The sequence below is a fragment of the Oxyura jamaicensis genome, chromosome 2 (genome assembly GCF_011077185.1).
Source record: "Oxyura jamaicensis isolate SHBP4307 breed ruddy duck chromosome 2, BPBGC_Ojam_1.0, whole genome shotgun sequence".
Classification (NCBI taxonomy): domain Eukaryota; kingdom Metazoa; phylum Chordata; class Aves; order Anseriformes; family Anatidae; genus Oxyura; species Oxyura jamaicensis.
Genome location: NC_048894.1, coordinates 26,232,013 through 26,255,724, shown reverse-complemented (window position 1 = coordinate 26,255,724; position 23,712 = coordinate 26,232,013). Strand labels below are relative to the sequence as shown.

General features: G+C 46.1%; 2 protein-coding genes across 14 annotated transcripts in view; one reads left to right on the top strand and one right to left on the bottom strand.

Moving 5' to 3' along the window:
* Positions 1-14,492, top strand: part of SLC25A13 (solute carrier family 25 member 13) — a 99,199-nt gene extending 84,707 nt beyond the window's left edge. For all 4 annotated transcript variants that reach the window (XM_035317344.1, XM_035317345.1, XM_035317343.1 and 1 more), the window contains 4 exons: positions 8,074-8,212; positions 11,949-12,107; positions 12,191-12,281; positions 13,061-14,492. In XM_035317344.1, the coding sequence (XP_035173235.1) occupies positions 8,074-8,212; positions 11,949-12,107; positions 12,191-12,281; positions 13,061-13,250 (579 nt within the window). In that variant the 3' untranslated portion in view covers positions 13,251-14,492. The remainder of the gene's footprint in view (positions 1-8,073; positions 8,213-11,948; positions 12,108-12,190; positions 12,282-13,060) is intronic.
* Positions 14,493-19,689: 5,197 nt separating this feature from the next.
* The window catches only part of DYNC1I1 (dynein cytoplasmic 1 intermediate chain 1), a 191,130-nt gene continuing 187,107 nt past the window's right edge, over positions 19,690-23,712 (bottom strand). For all 10 annotated transcript variants that reach the window (XM_035316836.1, XM_035316829.1, XM_035316830.1 and 7 more), the window contains one exon: positions 19,690-20,667. In XM_035316836.1, coding sequence (XP_035172727.1) covers positions 20,557-20,667 — 111 coding nt within the window. In that variant the 3' untranslated portion in view covers positions 19,690-20,556. The remainder of the gene's footprint in view (positions 20,668-23,712) is intronic.

The window sequence follows — 23,712 nt, the reverse complement described above, 5'->3', positions numbered from 1 at the left end:
TGTTGTTTGTTTGAAATGGTTTTCTTTATTTTTTTTTTAAATGGTTTAACAATCCAAAATTGAAATGTAATATTTCATTTTGCGGTCAATATTTTTTTTCCTTTTTTTTTTTTTTTCTGTTTGGTATTGAATATTTTCTGAATAATTCTGTTTTTTTTTTCTTTCTTTCTTTCTTTCTTTTGTGGCCCAGAGAAACCAAACCCAACAAAAATTAACTACCAGCTTTGGTTCAAGAGCATAATGTTCCCTCGTTTCTGTTTGACCTGTTAGAAACTCTTGTAAAACTGCCCTAAGAAGGGTTGACTGCGGTTTTCTGCTGTGGTTTCCACCACTGCTCAGTATCTGAACATGAGAATGTGACCAGCCAAATAATTCACTTCTGATGACTGAATTAATAGGCTTGGGTTGGAAGGGACCTTAAAGATACCTAGTTCCAACCCCCAAATGGCCATTAACAAGTGCCTGTATCGGGTCTGATGGCACTACAGGAAAAGGTGAAGATGGCCACTGTCTAGAGGAGGCCATGGGATGGTATAAGAAGCTGTGCAGAGACACCATCCCCTGTTGCTTGCAGAACCTCCTTAGAGGTCTTGCTGTGAGAGGGGATGGAAAGAGATTCCCTCAGACTAGCAGTTTGGTAAAATCCACAGAGAGCAAACATCACTGATTTTCTGTACCACCTTCAGTGGAGAAAATAGACTTGCTAGAGACATGAAATAAATGGGGAGATATGACATTTTTAATAGAAAGGTGGACTCCAGAAGTTGTGATGTTATGTTGAAACTAACATTACCATAATGATATTTGTCCAAAACAGAAGCACGGGTATTTTCAAGCAGTTTTATTTCTGTGATGAGAACATTACCAGTCGGTCCATCAGCTCATAGCAGCGCAGAAGCGTTTCCACTGCGTGTCAATGCAAGTTTACTTTGGTGTTGATAAGTTACAAAGCTCTTAAATCAGGAACGGTCATCCAGTCCGTGGCACACTGGCTCTTCTGGTTCTCTCTGTGCTTTGGTGCTGTTTCACTTACCATGCTGCAGGGACTGCGTTAAAGGTTCTGTTTTCCCAGTCCCCGATAAATCAACCTGAAAGCTGTTCTGACCACAACAGATCAATCCAGCATGCTCTGCTTAGTTCCTAAGAAACTTTTCTGCTAAAATTTGGGTGAAAATCTGTGAGTCCAGTATCATAGTCAGCAGGGAAGAATGTACTGCCATTAATTATACCTGCAGCCAGAAGGACTGACTGTACGTCAGTCCTAGCTTCACAAGGCAAATGCCTGCGTGTCTTAACAAGATCTACTGCTTGTTGTTTGAATTAGTTTATTTTGCATTAACCATGCTATGATTTTTGTAGATTTTAAAATAGAAAACTTCCACACACCCCAATACAGGTAATTTCAGTGTTCCTGTTGTCCATTAACGGAGAAAACTAATGCACAGACCAATAAATCTTGTGTCACATGTCAACAAATTAACAAAGGAAATGTTATGTCAACCTTTTTTCCATCCAGCTGAGCGAATCTTGTATTGATTATGGTCGTAATTATCCCAGTTTTCTAGTCCAAGTGCATAGCCAGTTGGTGATCACTGAGGAGCTGGGTTACACAGTTTTGATGCTCTCCTGTATTAGGGAGATTAATATTCTTTGGGGCCATTCATTGGTGTGTTAACATGGTGCTCTACTGTGCTAATGTCAGAACAATTCACGGGAGTGCTCTGCTGCGACCTCTGCTCTGTGCACGGCGACTTAAAATGTTAGAGTGCTTTGTGTTGAAAGCTGGTCTGCAGTTCATCTGGGGAACCTGACTTGGTGTTTGACCACGTTCATGTTTTTAAACAACAACAAAACAACAACAACAACAAAAAAACACCTTTCCAACAGGAGGGGTATTCCCTGCACCCTCCTTTTAGGTGGTTGAAGAAAGCAGTAAGGTGCCTCCCCTCTGCCCTGCTCTTCTCAGAGTTGAGCTGAGTTCCCTCAGCCTCTCCTTATGTGCCACAGGCTACCTGACCATCTTGGTGGCAGCGTGGCAATGTCTTTGGTCTACTGGGGAGCCCAGAACTGGCTACTGGACTCCAGTGCCGTCTCACCAGTGCTGAGTGGAAGGGGAACATCACTTCCCTTGCACCCTTGCTAATGCAGCCCAGGGTGTGGCTGTCTTTACTGCAGAGGCATTGCTTACTCATGCTCAACTTGTCCACCAGCACCCCCAGGACTTACTCTGCACATCTACTTTCTGGCTACCCAGCCCCAGCCTGTCCTGCTGCCTTGGGCTTTTCCAGTTCAGATGCAGGACTTTGCATTTGCCGTTTTGAATTTCATGACATTCTTGTCAGCCCATCTCTCCATGCTGTGAGGGTCCCTCTGCACAGCAGCCTTGCCCTACAGCACACTAGCTACTCCTCCAAATTCAGCATCATCCAGTAATCTGCTGAGAGTGCAGCCCATGTGCCACCAGTGTAGCTATGAAGATACTATGGCAGATCATCTCAGCAGCCTTGCCTACAGTCACGGTATACAACATCCATTGCTGCCCCCTTATCCACAGGTCTGGCGGTCAGGGTCACGGTTTGGTTAATCCATACTGGTTGTTCCCAACATCTCCCTCGCCCTTCATGTGCTTGGGAACAGCTTCCAGGAGGATTTGCTTTGTAAATCTCCCAGGGACTGAGTGGTGTCCAAACAGCTTGTAGTTTCCCAAATCTTCCTTCTCATTCTTCTTCAAGGTGGGTGTGATGTTTGTCTTTTTTTTTCAGTCATCCAACCCCCTTGACTGACTTGACCTTTTGGCAGTAATAGCAGACTCCCTGTGACATCAGCCAGCTATCACAGCACCACTGGAGGTGTCTCAGCTGGCCTCACGGACTGTGCATGTGCAGATGGCTTAAGTGCCTGCCTACTGGAGGTAATGCCGTGCTCCTGCAGGCTTTTCTAGCAGGCTCATGTAACTGAGAAGCCTGAGTGCAGATTTTACTAGTAAAAAGCAAGGCGAAGAAGTAATTTCTCCATTTTTCATGTTCTTTGTCTCTGTGTTTCTTGCCCCATTGAGCAACAGCCTCATAATTTCCTTAGTTGTCCTTTCTCTGCTGATGTGCTTACAGGAGCACATCTTGAAGACCAGTATTATCTTCATGTACCCTTGTAACCCTCAACAGTTTTGTTTGGAGGGAAAATGCTATCATGGTGCATAGAGGTCCAGGTCAGGTCATTTAGATCTCCTCTCCTTCTCTTCCTTCCCCGCCAAAGAACTAAAGTTGACTAGATTATTTTTTTTTTCCTGTCATTCATATGTCCCATCATCATAAATACAATTTAAAATTGAAGCTTCCTCCAGGTTCACTCCACCTTCACTGGGTGTTACGATACTAGCACTTCTGTGATGATACGCAGCTTTGAAATAAAATTAATTCCAGCAGAAAGAAGACTTGATACATGCAGCTCATTAGGCCCACTGCTGGCTTGAACCCCTGAAGTTCTTTAAAGCTAGAAAGCAAATATTTTTTTTCCACCTTTGTCTAAAATTCAGAACTGCTTGTGTAAATATAATTTTAGGCCATTGTGCTTCTCAAAACCCAGCTGCTCCTTTGGGGAGCACATTGCAGCACTTTTGCAGAAGGAATTTGTTGCCTCTATTTGGCTTATTTCTGCCGATAATTGTTGCTGTGAAGGCACCAGGGCATGGAAGCGTATGGGTGGTAAATTCTTTAGCTGCAGATGTTCTGTAGATGACAGCTATTCTTAAAAATATAAAGACTGAATATCCCAGTCAGGGAAAATATCATTTAACCTAACGCAAAATACCATTTATGTTGGCAGAAGTGAGAAAGGATACATTTCAGGTTTTCACTGTTTTTAATAGATTTCCTGTAATTTCTAATCACAATAGAATATTGAAGTGATTGTACAAGATCAGGTAATCTGTTTTTTGCCTATCTTTCACAGCAATATGCATAAAGTCCTATTAAAGTCAGTTGAACATATAGCGTAGTGGTTTCCAAAGACATCTTCAAAATGCTCGTGTATGTACGCATTGTGAGTATACCTACTTATTTTGTACGTCATACAAACATAGATAAAAATATTTAACATTAATCTTGCAATAAATTATTGCTCCTTTTACAAATAATCATTCTGGGTAATGCTTTGCAGCATAACACACAGTGACGCTCCCTAATTTTGTGCAACAGAGTTACTCTGTGATCCCAAGAAGATGGGAAATAATACCATAGTGAAAGATCCTGTGAGGAAATGATACATTGGTTGTGGTAATGTTTATGATTACAATTCCTAGAAGGTATTTAGCTCAGAATCATGCCTGGGTTGATACTGCCAACAGCGCTTGCGTTTCCAGAAAGAGTGAGAAAAGCTTCCAATAGTCTGTTCTTCAGTGTTTTTTTGACAACTTCATAAATGGGCTTCTGGTGTGTTGACCTGGAAAGTGTAATCTCAGTTGACAGGATGTGTACCAAGCTCCCACCTGCCAGCTTTTGATAACAGCTGAGGTATTTTGCCTCTTCAGCTTGTGGGTTTGCAGCAAGATGATAAACATATGAAACGGAGCAGAAAAAGTTTTGAATTATATTAATTTGCATCCAGCACGCTCGTTTGTGACTGTGTTCTCATACATGAGAACCTGCTGTTCAGAAAGTTTATTTCCAAAAAAAGCCCTTCCACCTAGGTGTTAGAAGTTTTGTCTGCAAAGTGAATGTGAATTGCTGGCACAGCGTTAGAAATCAGTGCTTTATTCCTCCAACGTGATGTGCTAAATCAGTTTTGTGTGTTGGTTGGAGTAAACACGTGTGAATAAAAACCTACAGCGGCTTTTAAGGCAATGTCATTTTACAGTAGAAAAAATTACAGCCCTTGAAAGCAAATGCCAGTAATATTTGCCTGACTGCTACAAAACCTGTTAGGTGCTGTCACAGCTCCGGTTCCAAAGGGTTAACTCGGTAGTAAAACCCAAGAAGAATGCAAAATGATCAAGAAATGACATGCTGCCTATTGTTTGTAGCTATAGGATCAAAATAACAATTATACATGCCAAATAAATTCTAAACCTGTAAAGGAGAAAAAGAGGGGGTGGCTGTAAGTACAGGTGCCAGAAGCATTAAATAACCCTCTCAGACAAGGTGCACCACTGTTGTCTTGAATGCTGCTGGGTCCCCCCAGTCTGGCATTTTTCCCCCTGCACTAGACAATGTGCATTCACTGCAGGAGACTCGGTTAAGCCTGCGTCTCCCAGACCTGCCGGCTCCTTGTGCCCAACCCGACACAGAGGTGCCTTTGTCAGTATAATTACCCTCCCCTTGTAGTAGAAATAGTTTGTTTAGGGCCTTATTTGCAGGTAGAGCTGGTATAAGCAGGAATTAGCATGCTAAAGAACCTGCCCCGGCACTGATTTGGGCTTATTTATCAGAATCTTTGACAATCAGTTGTGTTTTTTTTTTTTTTTTTTTTCCCCACTCCATCGGTTTATACAGTGAGATGGTATCCCCAGATTAAGAGCTTTAAGGTTATTAGAGGGATGGAAGGTGGGAGCCAAGTGGCCGGTGCGTGAGGGAGGCGCGCGTCCCGGAGTGTGGGATCTCCCACCGATTCCAGGCCTGGCAGGGCTGCGCCTCGGCTGCCAGAACAAACTCGGGCGGATGATCCTTACGGCTTGCTGGGGATTGATTAAAACTCCGTATGGCTTTCAGCACGTTGTCCACATCAAAAAGGCGCGAGAAGCAAAATAAATGTTGCTTTTGCTTTTCAAGATGCTGTGGCCAATCTCCCTAAGCCGTCCTAATTGGCCTAGGCCTGTTGCGGATGATTAACTTGAAGTTAAATGAGGCCTGCTTTTAAACATGCTTTCCCAGACTTTAAACGGAGCGATGGGGGGAAACTCTAGACTGTTGCGATACTGGAATGGAGCCAATCCGGGTTATTACTAAAGTGGATCCAAGTTTTGATCTGGGTTTTGTTTACACTCAGCCAACTACGTTGATGGACATCCTCTCTCTCTCTCGGTGTCCCTGAGCGTGGGTTATTAGTGATATTAGCAATGTGCTCGTTCTGTCCTGTGAAAAAAGAGCTTTTTAACGAAGGGGGAGGAATAGTAGCAGCCCAGGTTCGGCTAAGAGTTGCTTGCAGTTGGAGTTTATTGATTTCCGTAAGTTATTTTAGCGATGTAGAGGTATTTCGGAGTATGAAAAAAATGCGGGGGAAAAATGTGCACGGTGCTTAATGGCAGCACTGCAAGGAAAATAAAAGTAATGTGCCCTGAGGGCAAAGGCAGCAAGGAGATTTGCTCTGAGGAAAAGTATGCTCTAAAAATAAATCTTTGAAGAAACCGTGTTGGGCTGGGAATGTTTCGTTAGTGAATTTCCTAATTTTTCTGTGAGGTAAGTACAGTGCAGACATTTGATCATTAAAAAGTTGTCTTTTCATACAGAGTTTGGTAAAACCCTAGTGTTTTTTTGTTGTTGTTGTTGCTTTTTTTTTTTTTTTTTTTTTCCGGAATGGCAGCTCCCAGTCTGAGAAGGAAGGACAAGAAGTAAGCTGAGGAGGGGTTGTGGAGAGAAGCGGGTTCCAGCAGAGCGTGTCGTGCTCACTGCACTCGGCAGCGAGGTCTGTGCCGTGCAGGAGGTCTGACGAGGAGACCTAATGGCTGCTCTTAGATAACATCTGTGTGTTCTCAGAGGTGTTCTCCATATACGCATATTAGCATCTCCTGTGGACGGGCTTACAGGAACTGATTTTACCATAATGCCCTCTCTGACAGGCATCTTTGCAGTATTTCTGACACCTTGCAACCCTTGCGTGTTTGCTGGATAACCAGCATCCAACTTGCATCAGCAGTCTGTGTTCACTGCTATTACAGTACAAGCTAAGCTCACAGATACGAGCAGGCATATCATTAGATTTAATTAAATTCTGGGCGTATTAGCACGTCACCTGTGAAATGCCTGGCAGCGAGCCATGCCCTGGTGGAGCTGTACACCCAAGTGCAGTAACGAGGGCATCCCAGGAGGGCTGGTGGATGAACCTCAAGTAGTTTCACCACAACTCCACCCTGGCTTCAAAGAGAGGAGGCTTAGCCTCATCCGCCAAGCGTTTCTTTCTGAAGCTTGAGTTTACCCGTTTCCTAAATCCGCCTCCTGTTTGTGTCTGCCCGCCTGTCTCAGCCCTGGTGTGTCCAGGCTCAGGTGTCTTCTGGATCTCTGTGTTGGGCAAAAGTAGGCTGCAAGTCCCTTTTGCTGTTGGAGCGGGGATATTATTTGGTATTACACTTTGGTTGACCTGCTATAGTGGCTTTACCCCCAACCCCCCTAACATCTTGGTAGAAAAACTAGCAAGCTTTGCTTGCTGTTACTCCAGAATTTTCCTTGCCTGTTTACTGCCCTCTTAAATTTGAAACCCTCTGTAGTGCTACTATGTTGGCTGTACCAATAAGCAAATGGGTAGCAAGAGCTGAAACTTGAAAACAAGCTGTATCCCAGACCACTTGTGCTTCAAAAATCACAAATAAATCACTCCATTATTGTTGTGTGAACGGGCTGGTGTTGTGGCCCTACACCCTTTCTCTCCCTTGATACGTGTTGCAATATCAGTTGCAATGTCTGCACAGAGGGACCAGGCACTGTTTTCTCTAAGGTATTTATTGTAAGTGGAAATGAGAAGGGATGGACCTGACCTGTGACTTCTTCAGACATACCCTGAACTTCCTTTTCAGGCACATGGCTAAAGTGTCAACTATTTACTACTTCTCAAAGGTACTGTCAGAGTTTATGCCAGCACATAACATTTTCTCTGTTACCAATAAATAACTACACTATTAGGGAGTGAGGGAGAACAAGCAGACAAATAAATATAATGATAATAATTACTGAATCCAGAAACAATGCACAGACACTACTCAGCAGAGTGAAACACATGTATCTCACAAAAGTTTGAGAGGAGGAATTGCTCTTTCTGTAAGCCCTTTGTGACAAAACAAAAATTGTGATGTTGCTCGGTTTTCTGGTGTTCATAGTTCATCGTGTTCAATTTGTTCATTCTCAAAACCTGTTCTCTTTTTCAACACAGGGTGCTAAGGCGTGTTTTTTGCGTGACATTCCCTTCTCTGCTATTTACTTCCCCTGCTATGCTCATTTGAAATCTTCATTCGCAAATGAAGATGGGAGGGTCAGCCCTGGAAATCTACTCTTGGCTGGATCTGTAGCTGGTAAGTGCCCCAACTTCTTTCTGCGTGCCATTATGTCGCACCTGCAGTGCAGTAGTTACAGCAATGGGAGCTCCGAAAAGCTCAGAAGAACTACACGTTTTGCAGCCTTGTGTGCAAATAACAGGATGCTGAAGAAATGAGTTGGGGTTAAAAATAAAGATCCTGTAAGTTCGTGGTTTATTCATAATGATCAGGAGGTAAAAAGGAAGGGAAAGATTTACGTTCTGGTGTTTTGTCATCATCTATAATCTTTGCTTGTGAAGTTACTGTGCTGTTGGCTTTGGCTGGTTGGCCAACTGGTAAAGATCTGTTGAAATGGTTTCTAAATGAAATCACTGAAAATGAAATCATGCCAGTCGTGAAATTCTTTGGGATCAAAGAATCTTGACTTTTGTTGTATGGAATCCAACAACCATGCTGGCAGTACAGCTGTATGAACACACAGACAAAACGTGACCAAATGATGAAACTCAATTGCTATCCACAGTATTTTATGCAGTTACTTGGCTTTGTGAGGACGTCATCCTTATCAGAACAGGAAAGCCTGAAAATAGTTCTGATGATTTAGATGCAGACTTTCACTTGGTAGTAGAAGGTATAAGGTAAGGTATAAGAGGCAATGTAAAAATAAAGCTGAAACCATGATTATGACAAGTAAAAATGTAAAGGGCTTGGGAAAGGCTCTGCCTGCATGAAGAAGCTGCATGATGGGTGCTTGTTTCTGTCTTGCTGTGTAGTTTCAGAAGGGGTGATCAGCTTGGATTCTGCTCTCTTTCCTACGGCAACAGGGACTTGGCACAGAAGAAAGCAAAAGGTGTCGCTTGTTGTCTTGTGTGCCACAAGCTGCCGCTTCTTAGACTATCCAGATACGAAAGAGGTGCTGGGTGTTAACCTTGAGCACTCGCTTGTTTTAGTTCCCTACATAGTTGATAGGAGAGGGAGAAAGGGAGACACTTTGCAGCCTCCGTTTTCCTTTGTGTCTGCTCTGTAGTCAGGCCCTGGCGTGGTGCCCCAGAGTTGCACCCGAGTTCTTCCTCCAGCATGGCCAGTGCACAGCTGCTGCAACCTGCCGGGCTCGAAAAATGATGGAGAGGCATGGATCCAGTGTAACTAAGGAGTTCACCTGTTTTCTTGTTTGATTTGTAAGGTTTCTTCTCCCTGGGGAAGCTGTTCTCAGTCAGGATTATACACGGGGCTGTCCCCCTTGAAGAGCAAGGACCTTTTACAGCCCGTAACTGGATGCTGGCTGTGGCCAAGGCCAGTGCAGATCAGTCGGTGTGCCTTGCAGAAGCACGTGGCCTCGGCTCTGTGTGCTGGCTCTGCATTCAGTACCCTGTAGGCCAGAGGAATCAACCTGGCACCGGGAAAACCAGCTGTGTTCAAATGGCTGCTGCTTAAAAACCCTTGTCCTCTACCCTCCCCCCAAAAAACAGAGCCAACCTCCAAGCCCCTCATGGACAGAGCTTACATCCAGCTTATTTCTCACCCATTTTAGTGGAACAAAACAATTTTTGAACTTTAGATCATATTTACAGACTTGAAACATAAGCTGGCATTTTTAAGCCAAGTCATTTCTTAGATTTTCCTATTTTTCTCTTTCTAGCCATTGTCAGGTGATTGCAGACTGAGATAACTGCCCCTTTGAAGTCCAGGCACAGAAGCAGTCTTTATTGTTGCTGGTACGGCTTACCAAACTAGCTATAATGCGAATTTTATTCAGGGCTTCCTGTGAAATCCATTCTAAGTTAACTCTCATGAGCAAATTACAGTATTAAGATGGAACACTCATCATACTGCTCACGAAAACAAGAAACATCTTCACTGGATACAGGAAAAGCGTGGGGGGGGGCGTACACGTCAGCTCTGTTTGCCACAAGAAAGCCAAGGGGAGGACAGAACCAAAGCCCTGCCACCTCCTAGCTACTGGCTGCGACTCTAAGGGACACGTGGCGGTCCCTGGCCCTCTGTGCTCTGGCCGTGCTTTCGACTCTGCAGCCTGTGTTCAGACGTGCATATGAGCTCCGTCTGGTGTGGGAAGCACCAGCTTTCCACAGCCCTCTGTACTGGGATGTTCAAGCTGGGGCTTAGCTTCTCACCTGCCTCTTTGGCCAGCGGGCGTTGCCGCCTGCGTTTTCCTCCTTTTTGTTCTTGCTGGGGACACACGCAACACGGATGTCATCTGGCTGGATCTGCTGCTGGTTTGTGCTGTTTGCCAGATGTCTCAACCTGTTGGGCCACTGCGCTTTCTGAAGAGATGCTGCTAATATCTGCTACAGGATATCTCCTTAATTTGCTCCATCTGCTTATTGCTCCCCCTCACTTCCTTCTCCTCCCAGCGCTCCTCTTTTTTTTTATTGTCAGCTCCCGCTGTGTAATTTGTCTCGTTCCAATTGTAAGCTCCTCGGGGCAGCGACCTGTACATTTTTATTTGTCTGTGAAGTCTTTTGTGCTGTATAAATAGCTCTAAAAACAGGATTAAAAAAAAGCTAACAACTTTAAATGCAAACTATCCTCAGTAATAAGGAATGAGGAATAAGGAGAGGGAAGTCAATGTGTAGCAAGCAGAATTGTTTCTAAGTATGTCCTTTGGTTTTCCTTGAAAACACTGGTTGGCTTTTGAAGGACAGAAGTCCAAATTTAAACTGAAGACTCAGCCAATGTCCTGGTGTGGGTAAGGATAAGCACAGAGGAATTTCAGCCTTTCTAGAGCTGAGAAACCTATGTTGGGTTTTAGCACTTGCCTGCCAGGCTGATCACTGTGCAAGTTCAGCATGTGTGTTATTCTGGGGGGGTCCAGGAGAGGAGGAGTTCTTACTTTGGTGATACTCACACATTTACATCTCTCAGAAGCAGTCTGCAAGAAGGGTGCTTTGGTGCTTGAAGCCAGACCATGCTGGTTTGGACAAAAGTTGTTACAGAATTATTAAGCCTAAAAAAAAAAAAAAAAAAAAAAAAGGAGAGGAAATTTATGCATCTACATCTGACCAAGTTGGTTTGGAACAGATGCAGGATGGAAAAGTAATAAAACCATAAGAGACAGTGTCTTCTGGGTACAGTCCTGGTGCCTTTTTTTTTTTTTTTCTCCTTAATTCTAAACATGGGCAGCCCCAGTTTGGATGGGAGTGACTTCAGAAATACTGCCCGTTGGTAATTTGGTAGTTTTTGCCTTCAGTTGATGATCTGCCAGGGCAAATTTAAATCTTCCTCCAAGTGTTCTTCGGAGGATGTCAGTGTGGCTTTGCAGCTGAGCAATCTGCCATTCCTAATGAGGAAAATGAACCTTTCTTTCAAACCTTAGCCCTCGCGCCTTGCAGAGCATTATCTAGCTGTGGTGGCACTGCTGTGTGAGGCTGAGGGGGACGTGTGTGTGCAAGCTATTCCAGCACAGCGTGCGGCCAGGGTGCCAGGAACCACAGAGAGGCGTGAAAAGGAAAAGGAGAGACCGACCTCACCTCCAAAAACTCTGTGCTCATTAGCTATGCAAGTTTCTGGTTAGCGCCGAAAAATGCAGCCCGTGCCTCCCAGCTCGACAGGAAGCGTGTGAGAGGGTTGTTCCTCTAGGAGAGGCTTTCTCGGAGGGGAGCCGCGTCCGCCACAGCTGCCTCTTGCTGCTTGTTTGCCTTTCCAGCTTCGTGGCTGGCTTCTCCTGAAGGGAGACGTCTACCCCTGGGTGAAAGGGGTTTGTGGCAGCTGTGACAAGTCAGCAATGCCCCCCTGATGGTTTTTCTGTTCCTAGGTATGCCCGCGGCCTCGCTGGTGACCCCTGCGGATGTCATCAAAACCAGGCTACAGGTGGCAGCCCGGGCAGGGCAGACCACCTACAGCGGCGTGGTGGATTGTTTTGTGAAGATCCTTCGAGAGGAAGGTCCAAAGGCTCTGTGGAAAGGAGCAGGAGGTGTGTAAAACGGCCCTGATTACTGAGTGAGCTTTAGTCGTGTTTTTTTTTTTGTCACTTAGAGACTTTTATTTTCTTTCAAGCTCGTGTGTTCCGATCATCTCCTCAGTTTGGTGTAACTCTGGTGACTTACGAGCTACTGCAGAGATGGTTCTACGTGGACTTCGGGGGGGTGTAAGTATGTGGTGTCCGAATCTGCCTGGGGCCCACAGCTGCTCTGGGTTCTGTGTGTCCTGGATATGTCAGGGGCAGAACCTTACCATTATGTAGGACACATCACAAAGGTTTTGCCAATGTTACTTAAGCCACACCACACCTGGATATTCCAGGACCTGTATCACAGCAAGACATTGCCAGGTTTTATGTCACCATTTTGAGCTGGGGACCTGGGTTACAGAGACAGCGAGAGGCTAAATAATGGGGTGGGGATAAAGCTTCCATGGAAGTGTGACACCTACCAGGTCAGGACACACTCTGCATTAGTCCTCGTTAGTGTGGTGAAGGGCATTTTGACACCCAAAAAGGTCTCTAGGTGTCACCAAGCCCAAATACTGTTTGATGGAGCCTCAGCTGTGCCTCCTTTGTGGGCAGTACATGTGGATGCACATGGAGCTATTTTAACACACCAGGAGCAGCTGCAGAACATTTACAAAGCTTTGGGGACAATAGATAGAAAGCCACCACAAAAGATATTTAAACTGCTAAGTTCCCAGATGGGTTGTGCATACTGAACCACAGCTTCCCCACACTGCAGTTTTGATTAATGGACTAAAAGCTTTATCTGGATTTGACCATCCTCTTTCTCAACGAATGTGAAGGCCCTTGTCAGTGCATTGCAGCACTTAATGTAGTCACATACTGGGAGGTGTTGTCAGATTGCTTTTTGGAGGAGATTTTTGTGAATGCTCGTTTTACGCTATGGAAATTAATTTTTTATTATTATTATTTTGCAGAAAACCAGCCGGATCAGAGCCAGTTCCTAAATCTAGGATCACGCTCCCTGCTCCTAACCCTGACCATGTTGGTGGTTACAAATTGGCAGTTGCCACTTTTGCAGGGATTGAAAACAAGTTTGGACTTTACCTACCTCGGTTTAAGCCATCACCACCTACCTCAAAGGCTGCTGCAGCAGTAGGACCCTAAGTTTATTGCTGTAGATTTTTTTGTTATTAGTTGGGAAAGAGCCACTTTTCTAATTGGTTAATACTTTTGTTCCTTTAGCTTCTCATCATATAAAACATTTTAGCTTCATTTGAGTTTTAAAGCAATTTTCATCTTAAACGTAATCATTTGTCTTTGTGCTTCCTTAACCAGATCACTGTGAAATTCTTACCAGTTGTTTTAAGTTTGGGACCATGAATGTATTTGTCCACATCTGACATGTGCTTGTGTTGGGAAGACACTAATTTTAGGTTCCATTTATTGGGGAGGGTTGGGTGAGAGCTGTGAACCAGATCATCTTACAGGCAATGCTGGGTTGCAGATTACCAGGGCGGATGTCACACATCGTCACTCAAATGGAAAAACTCACGGTGCTCAACGCGGAATGATTCTGACTGTACGTGTAAATTGGTTATAAACGTAGTGCGTGTCTGTAGAGGTCAGCGAAAAGAGACCTGGTACCTGAGTCTGCCAGTACAGCTTCAACTTTTTAAATATGTACACGCACAAGTTCTGTTTCTGGATTGTATTATGAAGCTTTTATGTGGAACATGTTTTTGTAATGGAAACCACATTTATAAATGTTTAGCCGTTGTATTATGTTACTGGTATCAAAATGCTCAAAAGAAAGTGTTATTGTCCATAGTCTTTGCACTTTATGGCAGTACTTTGGCATTCTACTACACATACAAGGAAATTTCATAACTAGGTGCCTATCTTGGGTTGCTGATGTTTGGAATTCAGTTTGTATATGCACTTCTAGTAAAACGCTGCTTGTTTAAATAACTGCAATAGAAAATTCATGCACTGTATCAATGGTACCTGCCTTAACTGCTGGCTTGTAATTGGCAAATAGGTGGTTTCAGATTCTTATTTACTTCATTGAGTCAACAGAGATTAAAATACTCTAAAAGAAAAGATTTTACTTAATTTTTTGGTGCCTTGCACAGTGTTTAGAAAATTATGTATTTATGAAGATAGAAATAAACCTTTCAAACAGATGCACACATGGTATTCTGTTACGGAAACGGCATAGTACATCCAAAGGCTTGCTCGGCTTCATTTATAAAGTTAGCTTCAAGTTAAAGCTAATACTGGGACAAGCAGGCTATAGGAACACCTGCAGCTCGAGAACAAAGTTACCTGTATCCCTCTGTGTATAAAAGACATGCATTGGTGTAGCTGTTGCACAAAAAAGAGATTTTTCTTCAGTCAGAAAACAGATTGAAGCTTTGGTTTTTTGACCTTTCCCTCTTTTTTATTTTGTTTGTTTCTTAATGTTATAGCCAATCAGACTACCTAGTCAGTTGAAGATAATGTTGGGTGTCTTCTGCGATGCCTCTGAAGACCAGGATTTGACCTTCATAGAAGAAGAATGCTGTTTTCTTTGAAGGGGTCGGGGGGTGGTGTTGCCTGCGATATTGATTGTAAACTGAGAGAATACATAGATGCAATATCTTTGCAGAAAAATTAGGGATGTGATATCACATTGCATTGTGATTTGTTGAAATGCTGACATGGAAAGTGCTATATTGCTGTATTTGTGTTCGAGTCATCATAAAAATTATTTTCTTGGACTAAGTTATATTCCAAAGCTAGCGAAGTGGAGCCATGGCAGGAGCAGCCTGTGGTACCACACCTGAAGGTGAGGGGAGAAGGCCTCTCAGCCTGTCCGCCCACCTCTCCCCAGGTGACAGCTCCTTTGTTTCAAAGATGGGTTAAAAAAAAGTTGCCCTTTGTATCTCTCCAAAATCAACTATCAGGGCTGTTTGGTTAAGTTAAACTTTCTCCCTGTGAGCTGCGTGTGCCTGACGCCTGAGGTTTCAGGCTCTGTGGGAGTTGTTCTACACGCCACCCCTGAGCCCTCCTGCCTGGTGTACCTCCACAAGGATTGCTGGGGGGAAGCAGCAGCTCGGGAAGGGGCTGAGGCCCGAGCCGTGCCCCTCCTTGGGCCCTTTTGAGGCAGCGCCCATCCACGTGTGCAGGTTCTGTCGCTGGCTGCTTGCTTCTGGAAGCTTCCTTAGGAAGGGAAAGGTTCGGCTGGGGCTGTCCTGGCCAGGGCACTGCTGCCAGATACCGTGCCCTAACCCAGCTTGTGACTCAGACAAACTTCCCTGCCTCCTGCTGCCCCTCTTCCCCAGGCCTGGCAGCACACTTACCGCACACCCGTCACCCTGTAGCCTGCCACCCAGCCCAGGAGCAAGGCGTGGGTGCAGCTCTCCCGGGACGGCTCCATCCCAGCGGGCCCCAGCCTTCGGGCAGGCAACCAGGCAAGGCCAGGTGACCCCCGGCAGGGTGGCCCTTCACTCCTCCATTAGTTGTCTTCTGGGGGTGGGTCTGTCCTGCACGTCTCCTCAGGGCCAGGTGAGGGGATGGAGGCAGGGGTGGGAGGGCTGAAGGTCCCCTGATGGCTGCAGTGAAGAGCCCTTGGTGGCTCCAGTGGTGCGTGACCCAGTTCAAAAGCTCCAGAGCCTGCAACAGCTCTGCCCAGAGATCTCGGGGAAGATCTTTTGTGCACAGTCGGCTTCCTCCAGACACAAAAGGACGCATTCCTGCTCTGAAAAGTTTACAGGCCAAGAAATCGTCGGACTGCCTTGCAAACAAACGCAAGGCCCCGAGGCCAGTGTTTAGATGTTTGTCTTCTCCGGGCTTCTGGGCGAGTTACGCAAAGCGTCGGGAGAAACTGGATAAAATGTACCCTCGCTGGCTGCCTGCAAGTCCTGCTACCTCCCTGTGAGGGGGCTCGCCAAAAAAACAGAGAGGATGGGATATTGGCAATGTTACCCATCGGTGTCACAGTGGGGGGGCTCTCAAGCAGTCCCCTCTTCTGTTTCTCAGTCACGCAGCAGCCGAGGGATGCTTTTCTGCCTGGTCCCCGGGGAATGGGTTGGGTCTAAGCTGCCTTAACAGTGACAGCTTGCAGGGATGCCTTGGTGAGCAAACATACCACAGGCTTCAAAAATAACTTGGGCAGGTTTTTCTAAACCTGCTAAATACACAAAACCTGACAAACCGCTCCGCTTCTTTCTTTGGAGGGGACGGGCTGCTGGGGGATGCCCCTGCTGTATGCCCCGTGGCGTGCCAGCGCCGTCAGACTTATCCCTGAACGGGGCCGAGGGACTCGGCCGGCCACGTCCAAACACTGCTGTGAAGTTGAGGCCCCAGGTGCTTCCCAGTTGAAGTATTTGCCGTGTTTTGCATAAGCTGGAAGACAATTTCCAGCGCCGGTAATCACTTGTAAGTTATTTAATGGTTGGGAATATCTAAATCGCAAGGCATTTGTACTTTGAGCGTCTCCAGAGAGCTTCAAACACAGCAGAAAGAACAGAAGCAACCTGGGATGAAGGGGTTTCTTTCCGCCCCCATGCTCTTCACAAGGAGAGCAAGGTGTTTGTCACGCTGCAGACAGGCAGCATTTTACGATGTGTGGTAATTGTTTTGCCTGCTCCTTGTGCTACTCCTCACGGCACTAGGAAGCAGTGGCATTGCTTGAGAGACTCATTCCAGCAGCTCGAGGTGTTTGGCGAAGGGCTCTCTGTTCTCTATGCTCGCTCACACCCAGGCTGTGGAACTGGTGTGCTCCAGATACGCGTTGGTGCTAGTGCTGAAGTGGCTCTGTTTATGAATTTGACGAAGAACCAGCCCTGTAAGCTTCCTGGGACCAGGCTGCTGTTCCTGGAAGAGCTGTGGCCTTCACAAAGACTGATGCTGCCATTGTGATAGCAGAACCTCTTCCATCTGCCACTGGTTAGTGGGGAGCGTCCCATGCTGGATGTCAGCTAGCTCCGAGACGTTCCCAGGCTTCTGCCGCCTTCACTTTGTACATGATGGTGCTAAAGCTCAGAAGCAGCTTAGAATTTCTCCCACACATTTTGTGTGAAGAAACCTATTCCCAGGTGTTTGAACAGCACTCGAGATGCAGGCTGTAATCTGCAGTAGGTGCTTGTGCTGGTCCAGGGCGGGGTGGGGACTCTTCTGCTTCCAGAGGTAACAATGGTTTGGGTGTTGGTTTTGATCCCCCCCCCCCCCCCAAAAGGAAATACCTTTCAGCTTGGAAGATTCACCACACAACACCGCTGAGTGCCTACAGCACTTGGCTTGTCCCAGATGCATTGGCTCTTTGAAGTAAAGTTTGAGGCAACGCTGCTGAGCCTCATCTCCAGCAGCCAGTACTCGGACAGTCCGTCCGTGGCAAGGTCTGCGTGCTCGGGCTCAGGAGGCACCCCATTTCACACTCACCTTTCAAACACCCCTTGGTCCAAGTGACATGATGTACCCGGCACTCCACTCCAACACAATTTTAGTTGTGGCCTGGCCAACAATGCTCTGACCATCGTCTTCTTCCTCTGTTACCATGGGGTCTTTTGAAGCAGAGCAACATCATGGGTGAAATAACCCTGCTGCCCCTCTTAGCTAATGCCTTCATCTCCTATCTTCAGTGCCACCACACAGCTCCTTTCAGAGCAAATCCCTACTCGTCAACCTGTGTTGCTGTGGCTTTGAGCAGGGCACTGAAGTTGAGGGAGGCTGCTTTGCCCTTCATCAAGCACAGGACCTTTGGCTCTTCCACCTCACAGTCCTCCACCCCATCCTAAGCCTCTTCTGTGAGTCAGCCCTGCCTTTCTCAGCCCACGTTGCTCACCTTCCTGCAGTGCTTGCTGCATTGCCCTTGATGAGCTTGCACTTTCTTCCCCTGCTGGTGATGCAGCCCTTTCTGGCTCAGTCTGAGCTCAGTTTGTGGCCTTCACTTTGCAGAAAGCTCAGGTGCCACGGCCCCGAAGTAGAGCCAGGGCTGTTTGCAGCTCCTTCTCACCCCATGGGAGCAGGTGGCAGCACGCCAGCATCACGAGAGGATGGGGCATCCTCTTCGTACTCCTCCTTCTGTTCTCAGGGTGCTTGTAGGCAAAGGGGCCTCGAGAACACTCTTCCTCCTTGAAAATAAAGGGTGGGTTTGTATTTCATTCCCTACCAGGCAGATCCTGAGCAATGACTTCTCATTCTGGCTCCTTCGGACAGCCAGTAAGGCAGAGCTATTCGTTCAGCAGCAGGAAAGGTGCCCTAACAAAATAAACCTGCTAGCAATTCCTGCAAGGGCTGGGCCCAAACCGCACCACAGGCAGTGGTGAGCAGCAGCGGGGCGTCGAGGCCCAGCTGCCAGTTGTGGGGTTTGTTGCTGTAGGGTTTGCTGCCATCAGCTTCTGCTGCATGTACAGGCCCGTCAACGGTGTTGCTCTGTGGAAATCTGGAGCTTCCGTTTGCTCCTGCTGTATCCTGCTGAGTTCTGCTCAAAGAAGAAGCAAGAGGAAAAGAAAAAAGTGTGGTTTTTTTGTTTGTTTTTTCCCCCATTGTTTTGGGAAGCATTCCCATCTCTGCTCTGTGACACCCCACTGCTATGCTGGGGAGAAAGGGCGTTTGGTACAACTTTCCTTCGCACACAGCAGCAAATTCTGGAGCTGCTCTGAGTCATCTCATAAGATGAGTTTACAAGCTATTAATGCAATGAAGCAGAGAGCTTGGAAGGTAAATGCACAGTTTCCCCTACTTCAGTTCCAAAAACTGAAATGTAATACGGAAACTGTGGAAGCAAATGTGCCATTTTCAATGCACTGCTTACAATGAATGAGAAACAACAGAACATGGTTTAAACCTTCCGCTTTGAACCTGTGTGCTCTCTTGCACTGCAGCCACGTGCTCCCAGGTGTGGATTTACTGTGACCACCGTGCCACTGGCAGATTTGTTCTGTGCTGTGTGAATGAGTTTGTCTGGGGCAGCGCCCTGCTCACCACAGCCTCACAGCCTCCCTCCACGAAGAACCCAGCCTGCACAGTTGCTTCCAACTCCCAACCAAGAGGACAAGGGTTATCCAGCTTCTCCAAGTGATTCATTTTCTTAGACTGCTCCAGCTTTCAGCAGCGTAGAGACCTCCCCCTGGTTCTGGATGTGACCAGAGCACTGACAAGCATTAGCCGATATGGCCCTAAACATGACTGCAAGCCTACAACCTCTTCGTTGCTGTCCACCCGCCCACGTTCCTGTCTGTGATGTTAACCTGCCTGCCCACCTGAGTCCCTCTGTTAGAGGCTGGTGCCACTGTGGTGCTCAGCTGGCAGCCTCCCACCTCAGCACTCAGCCACATCCCACCAGGCCTCAGCGAGCACAAATACTTGCCCAGTGCCTTGCTCCAGCCACAGTTTTGCAAAGGAGAGTATTCCCTTGCCTCCTACCTGACCTTGTCCCTCAAGACAGTTTGAAGAGGCCTCGCCTTTCCTATTCCAAGTAACCATGCACAGCACCCGAGTGTACCCACGTACGGCACAGCAGCACGAGCGCTCTGTGAGGCAGGGATGTCACATCCTTCCCCTGCCCGGTACTGAAGGCACTGAGTGCTGCTGGCAAGGGAAGATCAACCACGCTGCGACAGAACAGGCTGGAGACGTTTTATTGGCAACACTAGTGTCATACCCGGGACCCACAACCCTTTGCCAGGCTGCTAGTGTTAACTTGCATGACAAGTATCAGTGACCGACTGCATCTGAAATATTGTTAAAGTGCCTAGAAATAATAGGCATCTTGAAAAAAAAAAGAAAAGAAAAGGAAAAGAAACTCATTCCATCCACTCAAGCCAACCTTTATAGGTCTTACATCTTAAGCACAACCGATGTACCGTAATTGTTATGTGGACGTTAACGTAACCTCTACAGCAGCACACAGACAATGCAGTTCCCTCATTATGCACATGCTTTAGGATCGTTTATTTTAATGCTTTCAAATAAATATGTTCCATGCAGCACACCGCAATAAATAAGGAGCAGCAACTTTCATATAGTACATCCATTCATAATGTAAGTCACCATGTGAAACACCACATCTAAAGTCTTTGGCCCAGTCCCATACAGTGAAGCACTCCACATCTGCACATAATCATATCTGGCTTCATATGGATTTAATAGGACTATGCCAGAAGGGCAATGCGAGCACAAGTTTAACCAGGGGTTCCTAGCTATTAAATACAGCTACTAAGTAGTTAAAAGGCAACAACTAAACCCATAAAGGGTTGATTTGTCTTTTCTTTCTTACTTTTCAGACAGAAATATAAAGTATGAAAATGCTCTGGATATTTTCAGCCTTGTGCAAAGCCGTGTGATTAATACAGGATGCTCTGAGCAATACTGGCACGGACACTGGCATCGACAGCCACAGCAAGAGCGACTCGGACACTGAACACCAGACACTCGGCGGGGGAAGGCTGCTCTGGCGGCGGTGGCGGGCGCTGCTTGTCCTCTTCCTCTAGGCCGACAGCTCCACGGCCCCTTCCTCCTCGCTGTCCGCTCGGTTGGCGCGGATCTCCACCAGGGTCCGAGCGAAACGGGTCCACTCGTCGTTGTGCGGAACAGCCAGCTGGGGGAGGAACGCAACACAGCATTAACACGCTGTGATCTGGAGGAAAAGCTTTCTGCTGAAGCATTCGCTGTGAAGTCCAGCCCTTTGTTACTGTGTCAGACTTTGCAGCCGATGAGAGGCTCGGCCCGAACAAGCACATACACGCGCGTGTCACCGCACACTCGCCCACCTGAAATCAGTGAGGCCGTGCCCACGAGTAATTGTTTGCAGGACCAAGGTCGACGTGCACAAGGTAACAGTGCTTTTACAGCACCGTACTGAAACCTCTTCCCTGAAGTTCATTAAAGCTCTTAACAGTTAGAGAAATACATCGTGTTATTTTAGTAACCCTCCTCTACGTTAAGGAATTTACAATTACAAAAACGCATCATAATGGGAATGTGACAGCAACTGGGGGCTGCGGGGACAGTCTGCTTTTTGAGATCATCACGCAAGATCCATTTCTAGTTAATACCACTGATGTTTCTAATGAAGAGCTCTTGAACATCAGGCTTCAAGAGGAACGTGTAATCCAAACAGCTAAACTTCCTGTCAAAACGCTTTAGCGATACAGCAAAATAATACTGCAGTTGGTTCTAACTCGATCCAACATTGCAGTTTCTGGAAGATAATGCAAAGTAGGAGTGAGCTAATTATGGAAAACAAAACAAGCAGTTTTCTCAGACTTCATTTTCATTAACTCAAATTCCAGAAAATGGCAACAAACACCCACATTAACCACGCAGCCTTTTACTGCCATCTTCAAGCCCTGAGATCGTGTCCTGAACACAGGATGAGCAAAGAGCTATTCCGAGATCCTGTGCAGTGCTTGGTACTGAAGGCGGCAACTGTTTGGAACCAAGCAGTAATGTGATACACTACAGGGCATAAAATAAACTGTAGTACACCTTAGCAAAAGCATGCCTTTAGACTAAAGGACAAGTAAGACCTTAGCTAATCCAGCCTGTGGTTCCCAGTGTAGTCTGTACTGGTTTACTTCTTCCCAGACACCCCGAAAATGTCACGCAGCTGGCTCGCTGACCGTGATCGTCCTGAACGAGCAGGTGAGAGGTGAGCACGAAGCGGTGCAGTGTGCTATATTAGAAGCAAATTCCTCTCCTCTCCTTCCATCCCTATAGCTGGAGGCTGAGAAAAGGACACAGTACATGAACTAGCACGCCGACCTTGAGCAAGAACTTGCGTATCAGCCTGATGTTAACCCCATCCGAAAGAGATCCACATAAACTGCTGCAACTTCAACCGTAATCACGTGGATGCTGGATCTAAACACCTCCTCCAGATCTCAGTGAAGCCAACGAGCTTTTCAACTATTTTGTGTCTAGCTTGGCCTCTACAGACAATATTCTGGGGAAAAAATCCAGTGTACATTTTAAAGCTTCCTATATATATTGCATATTCCAATGACGCAGCTACATCATGAAGGGCTGGCTTGTGGTAACTCTGTTTTTGCCTACTAAAATACTGGCTTTAATACAGTTCAACTGCCGACGTTACAGACCAAGAAACGCCATCGGTGTGAAGCGACGAGCCCCCAGCATGTTGCTGGGTTGGTTTCCCTCTCTCCACCTTCCACACATTGTGCTTTTCTCCTGCTCTTTCCTAAGGAACGGCAACGGGAGTTACAGGAGCAAACCCTTTGGGACAGCTGTCTCACACACACGGATGTGCGTCTGCTGCGGCCTTTAGTTGAAAGCAAGCTCTGTGCTTTGAAGAAAGCTAAGCAGAAGGAAATGCAACACCAAAGCGAAGGTCAGTTCGCCAACGCACACGGCAGTACCTGCAGCACAGGTTTGCTCACAGTCACGCTCCTGTGCAAGCTTCTACGTGGTCTGCTAAGGGACGACGCAAAGATCCTTCCACTGCAGGTGCATTCAACATGTTTGTGCAGCAAATTCACTGATAACTATTGCTGGTGTCCTAGAAGATTTTATTTCTCCTGATGTGTATGACACTGTCATTTATCAAACTGCTGAATGAAAACATTAATGATTTTATTTTACTGCTAGGAATTAGTGAGACTTGTTTAAAGTGGAACAATATCCTAGTCGAAGGACTCTCTGAATTTAATAAAGCCTCGTTTCTTGTCTTTTTAAATCCCCAATGGCATTACATTGTATTAAATGGCTTAAGAAGACAATATGTTGCAAGAAAAAAAAAAAAAGGCAATGTATTTATTACATTGAGATCATTTAATTCCCTCTACTCCACAGAATGGCCACAGACAAATAAAATCAAAGGCCAGGCTATTACAACTTGAAAAATGCTCAAACTTGAAAAATCTCCCTGCAAATGTAGGTAGGCAATATGGTTGGCTGGCAGATGGAGGAGGGACTGGACCTTTTTTAATGTCCCAATTGACAAAATAATTAATGATTGAAGTGAAGGCCATCAGCACACAGATGAGGACATTCAGTGTCCACATGCAATCTAATTACTTAGATCTTTGTTTTATTTTACCTTATGAAATCCTACGTACTGCATCATGCTTTCAACGAGGGGCCAGCCCTGCTAACAGACTGTTAGAACAAACCCATCTCATATAAATTCCTCAGGGATGGAGAGGGAAACCTTGGCAATATTGAAGTCAAGGGAAAAATTGACTTTTATTCTCTTACTTCTTTCTGTGAAGTCCCTACAGCTGAACCATAAAAGTTATAAGGCAAAAGACCACAAATAAAAACAAAAGCATCCACAAACTCCAAATTCCTGTCTGAATTAACGCTCCCCTTCCAGTCATTTTCCATTAAAGTTCTTTCAACTGCGTACGCTTACACTGACAAATGTTGAAGGCCTGTGTCCGACTGTGGACTCTGCTCTTCAGCCTTCCTGCTGAAGTAGTTACACTGCAAATACCAGCGTGAGGGTGGAAGAAACGAGGAGATACTTTGCAGAGGAAGGGCAGGGGTTTAGAGCTATTTAGGGGTTCCTCACCTGTTTGGCATTTTTGCCATTTTTCTGTCCACTTCCAGTTACTACAAAGCAGCGTGTGTTGAGTTCCAGCAGTCACAAACTCTGCACGGAGTAGAAACACTCACCAAAGCA